General features: G+C 39.4%; 1 protein-coding gene across 2 annotated transcripts; it reads left to right on the top strand.

Moving 5' to 3' along the window:
* Positions 1–699: 699 nt before the first annotated feature.
* On the top strand, positions 700–13,646 carry LOC113686079 (uncharacterized). 2 transcript variants are annotated; one of them, XM_027203674.2, is made up of 9 exons: positions 700–1,170; positions 4,477–4,668; positions 5,447–5,621; positions 8,180–9,823; positions 10,102–10,225; positions 10,567–10,725; positions 11,631–11,685; positions 11,914–11,968; positions 12,540–13,646. In XM_027203674.2, the coding sequence occupies exons 1-9, from the start codon at positions 801–803 to the stop codon at positions 12,616–12,618; spliced, it is 2,853 nt and encodes a 950-aa protein (XP_027059475.2). In that variant the 5' UTR covers positions 700–800; the 3' UTR covers positions 12,619–13,646. The 2 variants fall into 2 exon arrangements, with proteins under 2 accessions (XP_027059475.2, XP_027059476.2); XM_027203675.2 differs by having other exon boundaries at positions 706–1,170; positions 4,477–4,656.
* Positions 13,647–14,702: the final 1,056 nt, after the last annotated feature.

The following is a 14,702-nucleotide window of genomic DNA, read 5'->3' as shown; positions in this document are numbered from 1 at the left end:
CAAATACGTGTTACCTGCATATGGCACCTAGGCATAAAGGCTGGTGTCTTGTAGTCAACTTTTATGAGTAATGATCAGTTTAAGCTTGAATCAAACAATAAAAATTGACCAGCGTAGAAAATACTGATGAGGTAGCTAACGATTGCAGGGTAACTCCTAATTGAACTCGGCCCTCAGCTTCTAAAGGCCCAATAGTATTAACTTACGTTCATAATTAGGCTATCGCACGAGTCTTTGATTCTTCGCTATTGATTTAGTTCCGTTCACAAGATGACATTTTCTTGGGTCGTTTGAATTAAAGAAAGATCTTCCTTTGTCTATTTTTACCCGAACGCAGTTCAAAGGAAGCAAGTGGCGTGAGGCAAATTTTCCTCTGTCCAGTCCTTCCCCCTTCTCAAAGCTAATTTGCAGTATAAAATCAGTTCGTAGCCTGCTGGTCTTTGATATGATTTTGGCTTTCCTCGCTATGGTCAGCTTACGCAAGCGTGTCCACATTTGGTCTTAAGGCCTCTTAATATGAGGATGGTATACATGGCTTCCTCGGTTCTCCCATTCTTGCTTCACCACTTTCTCTAAGCGAAAGTTTGAGATCTTGGTAACTGGGCTGAAATGTTCCCCATAAGCGTGCTCTAGCTCATTTAGACGTGGACATGGAAGAGGAGGCAAAACTCGCTTTCACTAACTAAGTGCCTTTTGACATGCGCAGTGAACTTGAACATTGTTTTGCCGCCATCATTCGAATCGCAACGACTTCGGAATTACTCATTATTCATACACTAGGTGTTTGTTTTCAGACTCACATGAATTTTTCCTCTCATAGTGCTACTGGCAAAGTTAATGAGCCAAATCAGGGTTTCAAAAGTCGCCTAGCGCTTGATGACAAAGTTTACAAATCGGCGTCTGAAGCTCTAGAAGCTTACATCGCTCAATTTGAAGGAGGCCGAAGCTCTACGACTTATCGACGGCGTCCTTCCGACCTACTTTCTCCGACGCCGAAATTTTACTTTATGGATGTACAGGAAAGATACCTAAGAAGTTCTCCTAGTAAATCGCCAGCGAGAAAAGTGGATGAACTTTTAGCGTGGGTAAACAATGCCTATGCAAAAGACTTATCTAGTAAAGTAACACCGTTTGGATACAGAACTACTACAAGAGTGCCTCGATCTTCAGGTAAGCTGTTCAGTCTCAATTCACATCGAGTAAGATGAGAAATATCACTGATTTTCGGTGGTCGTTCCGATTCACCGTTACCAACTTTAACTGTTCATCGGCGAAGTCTGCCTGAAAAATTGATTTTACGGTAGATGAGCATAAAGTTGTAGGCAGCGGGCGTCCGCGTCCTAGGCAACCTTCTCTTGCCACTCGATTATGAATTCCTACGAGCAGAATTTAAGATTTCTGGTATTTTGAGTCAGTTTAACCATTCATTTCCCGCAGCGATTAGGCTATATCTCAAACATGGAAGATGTTCAACTGTTCTGGAGAGTGAAAAGTGTATGAATTTTAAGATGTTCTTTTTGGGATCTTACAAGATTCTACAACAAATATGCGGTTTATCGTTTGAACGCTTGGGTAAACAGATAATGAAGCAGTACAGTCAAAAATTACTCTCATGCTGAAGCAATCGGAGCTATTCAAGATTAGAATAGCGGTAAAATTATCACAAGAATATGACAAAGAAAATAAGCCTTATGGCCTGAACGTCTTCGATCTCAGGTCAGGTAATTAATTAGGTGAAGATAAATTATTAAGCACGGACGCGAACCCAAACAATGAACCAAAAACAATTCAAGTCACATCTCCTTGTAGTTTTGTTTTTGACTTCTAAATATTTCATCGAAGAGTAGTGAAATAGGTATACTGTTAGATCAGGGTAAATCTGCGTTATTGGGATTTGTTACAGGTTTGGAAATTATAGTTAGCTGCTTTTAATTGCTTAGTGGAGAAGTGATATGTGCTAATGATCGCCGACACTTTTTTTTTTGTTTATTGGTATGCGAATGACATACTGACCAGACGTGAAAAGAAAATCTTTTGTTATGAGATGTCAAATTCAGAATAACAGTTGAGTTACAGTTTAGTTCAGAATTACAGTTGAGGATTTTATTTGTAAAGACTATCAATGTATGTGTACACAAAACTTGCAAAGGTGACGTAAGACGTGTTCTTTTTCTAGCTCTATCTACAAGCAAGCAGCTATGTTGTAATATCCTCCCTTACAGAATGCGTGTGCACCCTCTCAATTTCTGTTGCTGTAGCAGTTAGTCATTATCTTATCTTCTTGATTAAGGGATGTCCTCAGCAAAATCAGAAGACAGCCAGAGAATTTTTGATGAAAAACCAACATTTCGACATACAATGTGTAAACACACACAGTAGTAGTATTGAACAATACCACTTGAAAGAATCCATAATTAGGGTTCCCAGAGAATCCTTTTGAAACTGCAAGTTCTCTTAATTTCAGCTTTAGAAGGGGGTGTTGTTTGGTTGTGGATATGGTGGTGTAACAGTCAGCATGCCTTGGATCAAAAAAACCTGGTTGATTTTTTTTTTATTTTTGGTGTGTGTGTTTTTGTTTTTGCTTTTTTTTTTAAACACCCTATTAAGAAAGTTCAGTTCCATATTCTATTTAGAGCACATAATCTAAAGTTCGTGTTTGGTGCGGAGGTAAGGGTCAACGTCTGTTGTGTCTCTTCTTATGTCACCATTACTCTAATTTTTTTCTCCATCATGGAACATTAGTGGATCATGGCCATCTGTGGGCAAAATGCTAAGAAATGCTACAAGGTTAACAGTGAGGGACCACTCACTGCCTTGTTGCATTTTCTGTTGTTAGCTCCTCGATCATTTCAAGTTGAACCATTAAGGCTATTCATAAGGTTTTAAATCTTCTTACCATCTTCTATAGCATACAGTGTGGGAGTGGCCAACATTTGAGAGTGATTCAGGACAAGGGCATTTTAGATGTTCCAAAGAGGCAAAACCCTCTGATCCTTAGTGCATTTAAATTTTCATGAGAAAAAGCTTTTTTGCTATTATATTGCATTACCTTTTGCTTTAACAAAGAAACCTATAGCCCCCTAATGTGAACCTGATCCTTGCAGAACTGATTGTCATGCAGATAAAGCTAAATGAAGTTCTCAGAAAAAACATGTACCTTGAATTTCTTTGAGATACACACCCTCCCCCCTCCCAAAAAAAAAAGAAAGAAGAAAGAAAAAGATACAGTAAGGGAAATTGACATACAGGACAGCACTGCTTAAAAGCCAATAATGAATAATTGAACCCATGGTACAAAAATTGATCAAAATTTTTAGAATTAAAAACAGAAAATAAGAGAAAAAAATAAGGTGAGGATGGGATAAAAATTGTAAAGTGCAAGAAAAGGAAGGCTGTTTACAACGTGGAATTCGGAACCATATTAGAAACCTGAAGGAAAGACAAAAAGATGACATACCCAGGGATACACATCAACTTTTAAGATAGTGGGACCTTTAACATATACTTCAACATATACAGAGCCTGAGGCAATGCAACTAATTGCACACTTACAAGAATATCTAAAAAATAAAGTTTTATCTGTTGAATTAAAAAATTGATTTCACTTAAGACCACACCAAGTTTTCAGCCCTTTTATCCATGACAAAAGCAATATGATCAAATGCACCTCACAAATTTATGCATGAAGGATATAATGATGATTATTGCATTACAGTACATTATTTTGTTATTTTTTACGGGTGCTTTGTGTACATCATTTCTTTTTCAATTGCAAAACTACACAAAATATTCTTCATCCTATGTAAAAATTTTCCAATTAAATTTATGGTTGAACCTGTAATGAGTGGCACAATTTTAAGCAATGACCCTGTATTAGGCAGTTGGTTGTTGGTGCCAAAATTTTTTCCCCTTAATGTGCTGTAGTTTACAACTCTATTATGCATTAGCACGCTCACCCTTGACTGAGTCCCAACAGCCTTTTTTTATTGTCTTTCATCTGTATTAAACAGGAACAGGAACCACTCAAATAAAACTTAGTTTAAGTGTCAAGTCAAATTATTTCATGTTTATATCCAGAAATCAATGTTAGCACTTTAATATCAAATGTCCTCATTGTGCAGCAGATTATCTTTCTTTTTAGGGCTGTTGGGACAAAAGGTTTTTTTTTTTAATTATGTTTGACTCCTAATTTATGGAACCTGTATTTAATGGTCAACCTGTGTAAAGTGGTAATCCTGCAATTCCTTGTGGTTTGACTGTAATTATAAATGAGAAAGTGAAATCCAGACTTTACAGCAACTGTGGTAGACTGTCCTTAATAAACACCAACATTATGATAAGGTAAACTTCCACATACATTTTGATTATCTAAAGGAATGTAATTGAAGGAATTTGTCAATGCTGCATTATAGCATGTGAAAAAATGTTTGGTGTATCATTAATTGTTTATCATTCATTCCTTGTTATTTCATTCAGATGAAGAAAATATGAACCCTCAGCCTGGACCTGGTCACCACTCCTACATTGGCAATGATGATGAAATTTCTACTCTCCCTTCCCCTAGTTCATCAGTAGTTGACCTAGATAGTAATGCTGGTACTGTGGAAACAGAGGTTTTGTTGAGCAGTTATAAAGGAAGTAAAACTGCAGCTCCAGGTACACTATCAGGTGAATAATGCAGAGTTCAAAATCATCTTTTCTATGGGGGGTCAAGTAGCAACTGGGCACCTTTCTTTAGCCACAAAATGGAAAAATTTGGTTGTCAAAAAGTTTGATTTACAAAATGTTTACCTCTCAATCAAATACAAAAATGTCAGATTGCTAATATAATTATGTTATAAGATGAGAGAGTACAGTCAAATAAAATTATTATTAGAATTATTATACATTGTATCTTTCAGGAAACCACAAATGAAATATTGATTTTGGATTGAGATGAAATAAATTTCTTTAGTGTAGGATCAGAACATTGAAAAGATGGCAAGTCAGCAGGGGGCTGGTGACTTGCCTGTAAATTATACTTGTCACTACTAAATTTTTAGTTGCAGTTGCAACAAGCTGGTCACAACTTTGCACCTTGAAATTGTTATACAATTTTGTTTATTCACCAACCAGATCTACATTTATTAAGGCATTTATGATCTTTGTTGATAAACTCATAGCTAAACCATTAAAATAACATGCTATTTGTAGATGTTCAGCTCACATGAGAGGAGTCATGTAGAAACAGATACTGTGCACCAGATGACCTTCAAGTGTTTTAAATTGATTGTGCACTCTCTTGTAGGGATATTGTTTTTATTAGGAGAGTTCTTCTTAAAAGCTTGAAAAATGTTACCATTCTACTCTCTTCAAAAGTGGGAAAAAGGAAATCAAACTTGCTGCACCATACACTTTTCTTTAATATTATTGACTCTTAGTGGATTTCAATCTTTTCTTTTATTAGGATCATATTCCAGCAAGGTATTACCAGTGACATCTCCAAAAACTGCCTCATGGAAAACCCATTCTCAATCTGGTAAAACAGAATATCCCAGTTGGGTTTCCAGCCTAGGGAAGGAGTACCCCAGCTGGGTAGAGGACCTTGATACCACTACAAGAGAGAACAAAGTGAAGTACAGGTATTTGATATCTTATACGCACTACCTACCTTGCTCTATGCACTACCTACAGTACGCACTACCTACCTTGCTCTATGCACTACCTACAGTATGCACTACCTACCTTGCTCTATGCACTACCTACAGTACGCACTACCTACCTTGCTCTATGCACTACCTACAGTACGCACTACCCACCTTGCTCTATGCACTACCTACAGTACGCACTACCTACCTTGCTCTATGCACTACCTACAGTATGCACTACCTACCTTGCTCTATGCACTACCTACAGTACGCACTACCTACCTTGCTCTATGCACTACCTACAGTACGCACTACCTACCTTGCTCTATGCACTACCTACAGTATGCACTACCTACCTTGCTCTATGCACTACCTACAGTACGCACTACCTACCTTGCTCTATGCACTACCTACAGTACGCACTACCTACCTTGCTCTATGCACTACCTACAGTACGCACTACCTACCTTGCTCTATGCACTACCTACAGTATGCACTACCTACCTTGCTCTATGCACTACCTACAGTACGCACTACCTACCTTGCTCTATGCACTACCTACAGTACGCACTACCCACCTTGCTCTATGCACTACCTACAGTACGCACTACCTACCTTGCTCTATGCACTACCTACAGTATGCACTACCTACCTTGCTCTATGCACTACCTACAGTACGCACTACCTACCTTGCTCTATGCACTACCTACAGTACGCACTACCTACCTTGCTCTGTGCACTACCTACAGTATGCACTACCTACCTTGCTCTATGCACTACCTACAGTACGCACTACCTACCTTGCTCTATGCACTACCTACAGTACGCACTACCTACCTTGCTCTGTGCACTACCTACAGTACGCACTACCTACCTTGCTCTATGCACTACCTACAGTACGCACTACCTACCTTGCTCTATGCACTACCTACAGTACGCACTACCTACCTTGCTCTATGCACTACCTACAGTACGCACTACCTACCTTGCTCTATGCACTACCTACAGTACGCACTACCTACCTTGCTCTATGCACTACCTACAGTACGCACTACCTACCTTGCTCTATGCACTACCTACAGTACGCACTACCTACCTTGCTCTATGCACTACCTACAGTACGCACTACCTACCTTGCTCTATGCACTACCTACAGTACGCACTACCTACCTTGCTCTATGCACTACCTACAGTACGCACTACCTACCTTGCTCTATGCACTACCTACAGTACGCACTACCTACCTTGCTCTATGCACTACCTACAGTACGCACTACCTACCTTGCTCTATGCACTACCTACAGTACGCACTACCTACCTTGCTCTATGCACTACCTACAGTACGCACTACCTACCTTGCTCTATGCACTACCTACAGTACGCACTACCTACCTTGCTCTATGCACTACCTACAGTACGCACTACCTACCTTGCTCTATGCACTACCTACAGTACGCACTACCTACCTTGCTCTATGCACTACCTACAGTACGCACTACCTACCTTGCTCTATGCACTACCTACAGTATGCACTACCTACCTTGCTCTATGCACTACCTACAGTACGCACTACCTACCTTGCTCTATGCACTACCTACAGTACGCACTACCTACCTTGCTCTATGCACTACCTACAGTATTCACTACCTACAGTACGCACTACCTACCTTGCTCTGTGCACTACCTACAGTACGCACTACCTACCTTGCTCTATGCACTACCTACAGTACGCACTACCTACCTTGCTCTATGCACTACCTACAGTACTTTGCTCTAAGCACTGCCCTCCTTGCTCAGTATTTTCACGCATGAACATTCAATTTGTTCATAGACTTGGGAAGATTGCAAAAATGTGTAGATGGGGTCACTAGTTACACAACGTTCATGTACACGCACATTCTCCTGACAAATGTTCATTTTGCAGACCTACAGAATTGATTTTCCCTTTCTGCTCTTTTTACGGATTTATTTTGTATAGCTTTTTATTAAGAATAGAAATTTCTCCTGTTTCCAGATCGTGATTTTTTTAATGAGCAATTTATGAATTGAAAGATAGATTGTGTTCCCATGGTAATCAAATATATTAACATGGCGTTTGGCTTTCTATTAAGGCCTTTATCTCCGATGATATGATTGGAAAAAAATTTTTTGGTTTCGAATTTTGTCTGCAGCAACTGAAAAGCTCACAAAGAGAACTTACACGAGCTTAACAGGGTAATTAAGTATTATTGACTGAGCTGATAAGGTAAATTGGCCACCGTAAAGAGTTTTAAAGCTGACGTTTCAGCTTTAAAAGTCTTATCGGAAGCCAATTTACGTTATCAACTCCGTTGATAATATTTAACAACACAGTTATACTCTCCCACCGACGCTGCCCCACAGTTTCTTTAGAAACTTACCCCCTTTACACGAGCTTAGTTTACTGCATTTGTATCGCGTACGTTTACAACTCGTTTAGAATTAATTGAAGTCCTCTTGCCCCAATTTTTTTCTTTAACCTTATGGTCGGTTAGATTGATCGTTTGCCCTTGTTGTATGATAATTTGTTTTAGCCCTGACGAGAAATACTCCTCCAGCACCTCGTCTCCATCAGGAACATTTGTGAGAAAAAAACCGTTTGGACGTTCATCGCAGTCCAAATCAGCTCTTAAATTATCAGATCTACAGTGTAGCAGACTCAAAGACCCATCAAGAGTAAAGAAAGCAGAGAGTAATATAAACGGAACTGACTGGAACGATGGAGCAAGTACTGACACAGACATGCTGCTTTCTCAGTCAGTGTATGGACCGAACCCGGTCAATATGGGCGGAAACTTCCACAGCTCATTATACCAAGACAAAAAGGTTGCGCGACTGAAAAAAGAATCCACGAAAAAGCTCAGAAAAAGCACTGGGAAGATTAAATCCAGAGAACACTCAACAGTATCTCCAAGGAGGTCGAAAAGTCTGACTCTTTCACCTACAAAGTCTCTACGCTTTTCTGCGAGCAATGAATATTCAGAAGGTAAAGAAGGCACTCCTCTTAGAATGGTTGTCCCGAGGGATTCCTCACCAGGCAGGAGTCCCTTCACCTCTCTACCGTCAAGATACAGCATACCTCTACAGAATGAGAGATATGCGGGCTCATCTGCAGAGTCTGCACTTCACAGTGCCTCACCAAAAATGACACGGAAGTACGTATCGCCGCCTGTTGTGACACGGTATTCAAAGCTGCCTGTCAAAAAAGAGGAAGTAACGTTACCGTTAACGGCAAGGAGAGAGCCTTCTACTAGCCCTAGCTCTGCAACATCTCCATCGCGTGTGAGAATCCCACTGAAGACACACTCTCCATCCAGAAATGAGGAAAGCGATGTAGAATCTGAGGACACGGACAGGGAGATGCGTAAATCACCAACAGGAATTAAAATGGAAAAGATGTACAGAGATCCTAATACTATGTATCCTTGGAAAACGATGATTCAGAGTTCTAAATCTCGAGACAGTGCCGCGGCTGATCCAAAGCCACAGTATTATTCTACACCCAAAATCTCAACAGGCAGGAATCTTCAAAAGCCATTTGGCTCTTCACTTAAGCATCCATATTCTAGCAGAACTTCTTATGGTGGCCTGCGTGGCGACCAAAGAGTGGTGTTTTCTGAACCCAGTGGGCAGCGAGATGGAAGGGAAGCTAGAGCGCAGGAGGAGTACAAATCGCCTAATAAACCTGTTTTCGCTGGTTCAAGTTACCGGTCTAGAGATGAGAAGCTTGCAAAGTCTGCTCCTGATACAAGATACCGCAAGCCCCCTATTCCTACTAGGAGTACTGGAGGGAAGTTGAGCCACCGACGAAGCAAAACTGTTCCAGATTTACGACGGGTTGCCATGAGGTCAGCTTCAAGGCCAAGAAGTTCACGTCGTAGTCTTGATGATGACGTTGTCAGTGTAAATACAGTGGACACTGAGACGCTTATCACCCACCCACCCATGCCTCTGTTTGATGTTAGTCCTTCACTTACTACTGTCTCAGACAGTGACACATTAGTCGAGTCTGAAACAGAGACAGACACACACATAAGTGTTGTCGAAAGGAGTCAAATGAGCCTACCTCATGTTGCTGATGTGTCTGACAAGTTTTCCCCAACAAGTGTGTTTGGTTCGACAAATCCTCATGCTGCAGTAAGAGAAGAACTCCCTCAAAGATTTCACTTATGGAAGCTGTAAGTTTTGTTTCTGCCATTTTTGTATGCATGGGTTTGAAAAAGGCCTCAGGTAGTGATCATACATGTACTTTAAATGCTCCCTACTCGTAGACAAGTAGCAACAAATCAGGCATATATCAATATCTTATGAAGAAGTGGATGTTTAGTTCTGAACGCTAAGGTGATGAGCACTTAAATTTTGGGCCCTAATTATCTACCATCTTTGAATTGTATGTAAGGATTCATGATCAACACTACCTATATATGTAATATTATGTGTGTTGAATCTTGCACAGAGATGAAGACATCAAAACTCCAGACAGTTTCATAACAAGGCGCTTTACAAATCCGAAGTCTGGAATCATTTCGTCATTTCTTGACGACTGTTTGAGCGTTGATAGCGAAGACAAAACAATGAAAGTGAGTTTACAAACCCTAATTCGACCTACAAATGTACTTACATGTGGCCTGTGTGTGGAGCCTGCGTGTGCAGCCGCGGAAACAAGCAGAGAATGGAGGGTAGAAGTTTGTCTTCTAACAGCTTTGGAGCCTTCCATTTTGTCGTAGAGATGACTGGGTAATCATCTGAGTAAAGATTCTCGAATAGCAAATTACAGGAATTATGAGTTGCATGTACCTGGCCTAGGAAGGACGCTGAATTAAAATCAGTTTTTTTCTACGAGTGATGAACTACAGGTGCATTTATGTTCAGCTTTGTGAGAAATCCGGTGATTGATTGTCCTTTTTGAAAATCCTTTCAGGAACCGAACGGTACTTCTACCAGTGCTGGGGGTGCTATGAGACTCAGTGGAAAGGAAGCTGCCCCAGGCCCAGTGGAAGCCTTAAAACAAATGCTTTTTACCATGCAGGACATGGCGCATCACGAAACACTCGATAATGAAGATTCAAGCTATTATAAGGTAACCTTATAAAGAGATGTGGGTAATGGTACTAGTGCAAGGGTTTTGTGCACTGCAGTTTAAGATTTTAAGTTACTAGATGTTGCTGACAAGTAACTGGTGTTGTTCGTTATCGACATGAGAGTCGATCTATGCACAGGCGGTCTAAGCTCCAGCTGTGAGATGATCATCTTGCGAAATAAGAGTCATGGCGAAATTATAAGAGTTTGTATGGGAATATTTACGACCGCTCTTAGGAATAAAAAAATAAGTCAAATCCTCAATGAAATTACCTCATCTTACTTTCATAGTGCATCGCTTGTTATCTGACCGCTTACTATGTTAAAAAGAACCCATTTTAGCGAGATATCCATTTCTAGGTTTACTACATAAGAGAAGCCAAAGTCTGCACACGCCCGATCCGAGAAGCGAAAAATCCAAGCTCAAAATGACCGGGCAGCCACAATCCAACGCAGAATCCAAGCAAATATACTGTAGTTTCATTTCAATTCACTACAAACTCAATCTTCCTGGTGAAAAACGACGCTAAGTTTGTTTCAGTTTGCTTCAAAAGTTTCCAGTTTAGACGTTTTTAACGGCTCGCGTACACACGACCGTTGAAACCAGCTTGGTAACCCTGCCTCCTTTGCAAACTGTGCCTCGCCGGGGACCACGCCGTCACGGGTGCTAAGTGATATGATTCAAGTAACGCCAAATCGACGATTTCCGCAGATTGAGAGAGTTAGCACTAAATTACCAAATACGAAACAAAAGGAGCTGAAACAAAGAAACTTGACGGAATATAAATGGAGAGGTTGCAAACATTTGCTCTATGTTCTCTTGTAGCGTTCGTTCGCTACTGTTTTTGGTTTAAGGCTTTTAACTGTTCTAGTAGGCTCAAGACTGATGTTCACTTTTTTTCATAGAGCCCCTCCAGTATGGATTTCAAGTCCAAAGTTATGAAAGATTCTCTATCTTCAGGTAATGTTGATCCCGTTCAATAAAGACCCAGTTATGATCTCATTAAAGAGTATTCAAACGATTGTTTCATGAAGGTGAACACTTAAGCCTAAACGTGCACGTATAGAGTGCTTGTGGAGGCACAAGGATCGTGGTGAAATTATCCAAAGTTTATGTGCGTTGCAAAGAACTCTGTCTTTCGACTTGACCTTTATCTTGACAATTTCTGGTGGGTTGCTATTTTTACAGATGACCAAAGTGAAAGAGATGCTGACATAATGCGCGGGGAGGTATCTTTACAAAGGTATGTTAAAAAAGTCTCTCATTCACTCATCTCGTTCATTCAGCTTCCTCATAACTTGCAAGTCTCTTCATTTGCGCTGAAAAACTTTTTTGGATGGCTAATATGTGCTCCCAGTTAAAGGAAGTTTTCGCGAAACGTTGATTTCGCGAACTTCGTGATTAAAAAGAAAGTCGCACACTTTAATCAGTTGACGTGAATTGTCTTGTAAACACCTTTACGGAAACATTAAGCGATTCAACTGTAAAGGAATGGGTCAATTACCGTCTATTGATCCATAATAAAACCATTCATAAACATCATCAGTAAATGTCTCCAAAGGACTTTTTTCCTTGAGAGCCCATAGTAAGGAATTTTTCAATTTAAATGCATACCTTCGTCATATGTCGTAAGACCACTAGTTCACTTGTGAGCATAAACTACTTGCAGTTTATGTGAAACTGCTTTGTTGTTGCGGTCGGCGTATTCTCTTGCAGCTGCGTTTTTGTCTTTGATATCGATTGTCTATCGATATCAAATTCGAATGTGCTACGTTAGTTTTGTTCAGTTTTTTATCACTGTCCAACCTCCACAGGGCCTATCATCATCTGGAAAGACTCAAGAGGCTTGTGGGAAAGGAAGATGATCGTTCGTCAATTAGCTCCGCTAATTAGATGGCAGGCATCTTGGAATTTCAATGCTTTTATTGAAGATCATTCAACTATATCACTCATTAGACATTTTTAATCACCATTCTTTGTTTTCGTTTTGACATTTCTGTAAGTTTATTACAACTGTCATAGTGTCAAGCTCTGTTCGACATTCATTTGCTCTAAAAGAATCGAATGAACTTGCGAGTTGTTATGTCTAAGTATTTATAGCTTGATTTTGAATGAAAATTTCATGCTTTTTATCGCACTATTGTGCACTATTTTATTGGTTTGCGCTTTGTTATTTTTTTTTTCAAATGCAAAACTTGTTTTGAACGCATGTGAGCCACCTTGAACTAAATTAAATCCAATTTACCTAAAATGTCATAGATAACGTGTGAACGTGGCAATTTTCATCAACTGGAAAGTTGAAAGCTACATAATCTACGCATGCGCACAAAATTACAGCTCTTTTTTTGCCACACCACCCGTTTTTGGGGAAGGTGTAGAGTGACACGCCGCAAAGATGAAAAGATAATGTAAGATCGATAGTCAAACTGGAAATCCTGAAAAAAGATCAAACTCTTATATAGTGGTTTTTCAAAACTCCATTGAGAAGTCAGGTTTGTTGAAGAAGATTAGATGAACCCACTACACACTTTGTTTTGACAGGCTGGAAGAACTGAGGTTTCAGTCAATGCTCGGGTTCGCTTCTGTAAACCTTAATTTGCAGTGAAGGGTCGGGTTCCTTGGGGACATTTTAGACCTGACGTCCACCTTATCATAATCATTAACTGATATCTCTTAATTACGCTACGGGAATCAGATCAGGGAACAGATCTTGTCAACACAACACCAAAATCAACACGGACGTATTAAATGATATTTTGATTAAAAAAAAGATTTTAAGAAAGTGATTTTACTGAAATATTTTTCATAGGCTTTATAGAAGTTATAGGGTTAAATATATATAGGGATATTTATATATTAGCTTATACTTATTGCAAATTTATTATACGACTTGGTGAATTAATATAATTGTTTCAAAACAATGAAGTGTGTTCTCTTTTGGCAATGTTCTATGAATACTTAGTAGAAACCTTTTAACCTTCAAATGAACATTATTCTGTGGAGCTGAGTAGGATGAGAGATTGGTGTCATTTTTTGTTACACGTCACACACACGAGGCCGGTAAGTGTTATACTCGTATGAAGTACACGTTTGCCTTGGTACGTGCCATTTCACTCACCAATTTATCGCTCCACACGCCTACTTTCATACCCTGCATAAGGTAAGATCAAAGTGCTCTGTGAGCAAACTCGTGAATTGACACATGATTTTTTAGATTATGTTTAATGTTATCTGGTTTAGGGAATTTTGTGGTTGATTGTCATATCTAGAGTACGAGCAGTAGTTCAGTATTCGCTAATGTAGCAAAGAAACAAAGTAACGTTGGGATAAGAAGGCATTACAATTGAAATGATCATGCTATTACATTTGACAAGGTGGATGATGTCATGTGTTTTAAACGTCTATCATTTTTGTTTCTGGTTCAAAAGAAAAGGTTGGAAGTAAATGTGGGTGGAAAGTGAAATTTACTGTCTTTCGTTGTAAATATTAGAAAATCAAGGCAATACTGTCTTAATGAAAACATTAACGATTCCCTCTTTATCAAATGAGACAAACTGGAACGAGTTTTGAGTGATATAACTAAGCCAAGCCTGCCACCGTCATTTTGGATCTCCGCCTGGGTAGATTTAAGTCACGTGCTAGGCAACGTATAATCAGTAACAAGATAGAATTTCATTTCAGGCTTATTTATCAATTTTGTGGTGTGTAACTTTCGCATTTTAGTACGTTGTATGTATGTTGAAACTTCAAATTGTCTTGAAACTTAAAAGAAAATTGTTCTTTAAAAATTCACTGAAAATCGGTAGCTAAAATTGTTTGTTTAGGTGTTATTTGATTTTCGTGTTAACTTGTAATTTCGTCAGTCGCCGGCATCTTTTGTTGCTTCACACAGGAAAAACACACGTGACGAAACGTAATGATCAATTTTGTCCTCAATCTCACGCCATAACAGAAAAAGCTTTTGAACATCTGTAAAC

Source organism: Pocillopora damicornis, chromosome 4 (assembly GCF_964200805.1).
Source record: "Pocillopora damicornis chromosome 4, jaPocDami1.2, whole genome shotgun sequence".
In the NCBI taxonomy this organism is placed as follows: Eukaryota; Metazoa; Cnidaria; class Anthozoa; order Scleractinia; family Pocilloporidae; genus Pocillopora; species Pocillopora damicornis.
This window is presented reverse-complemented; position numbering and strand designations above follow the sequence as displayed.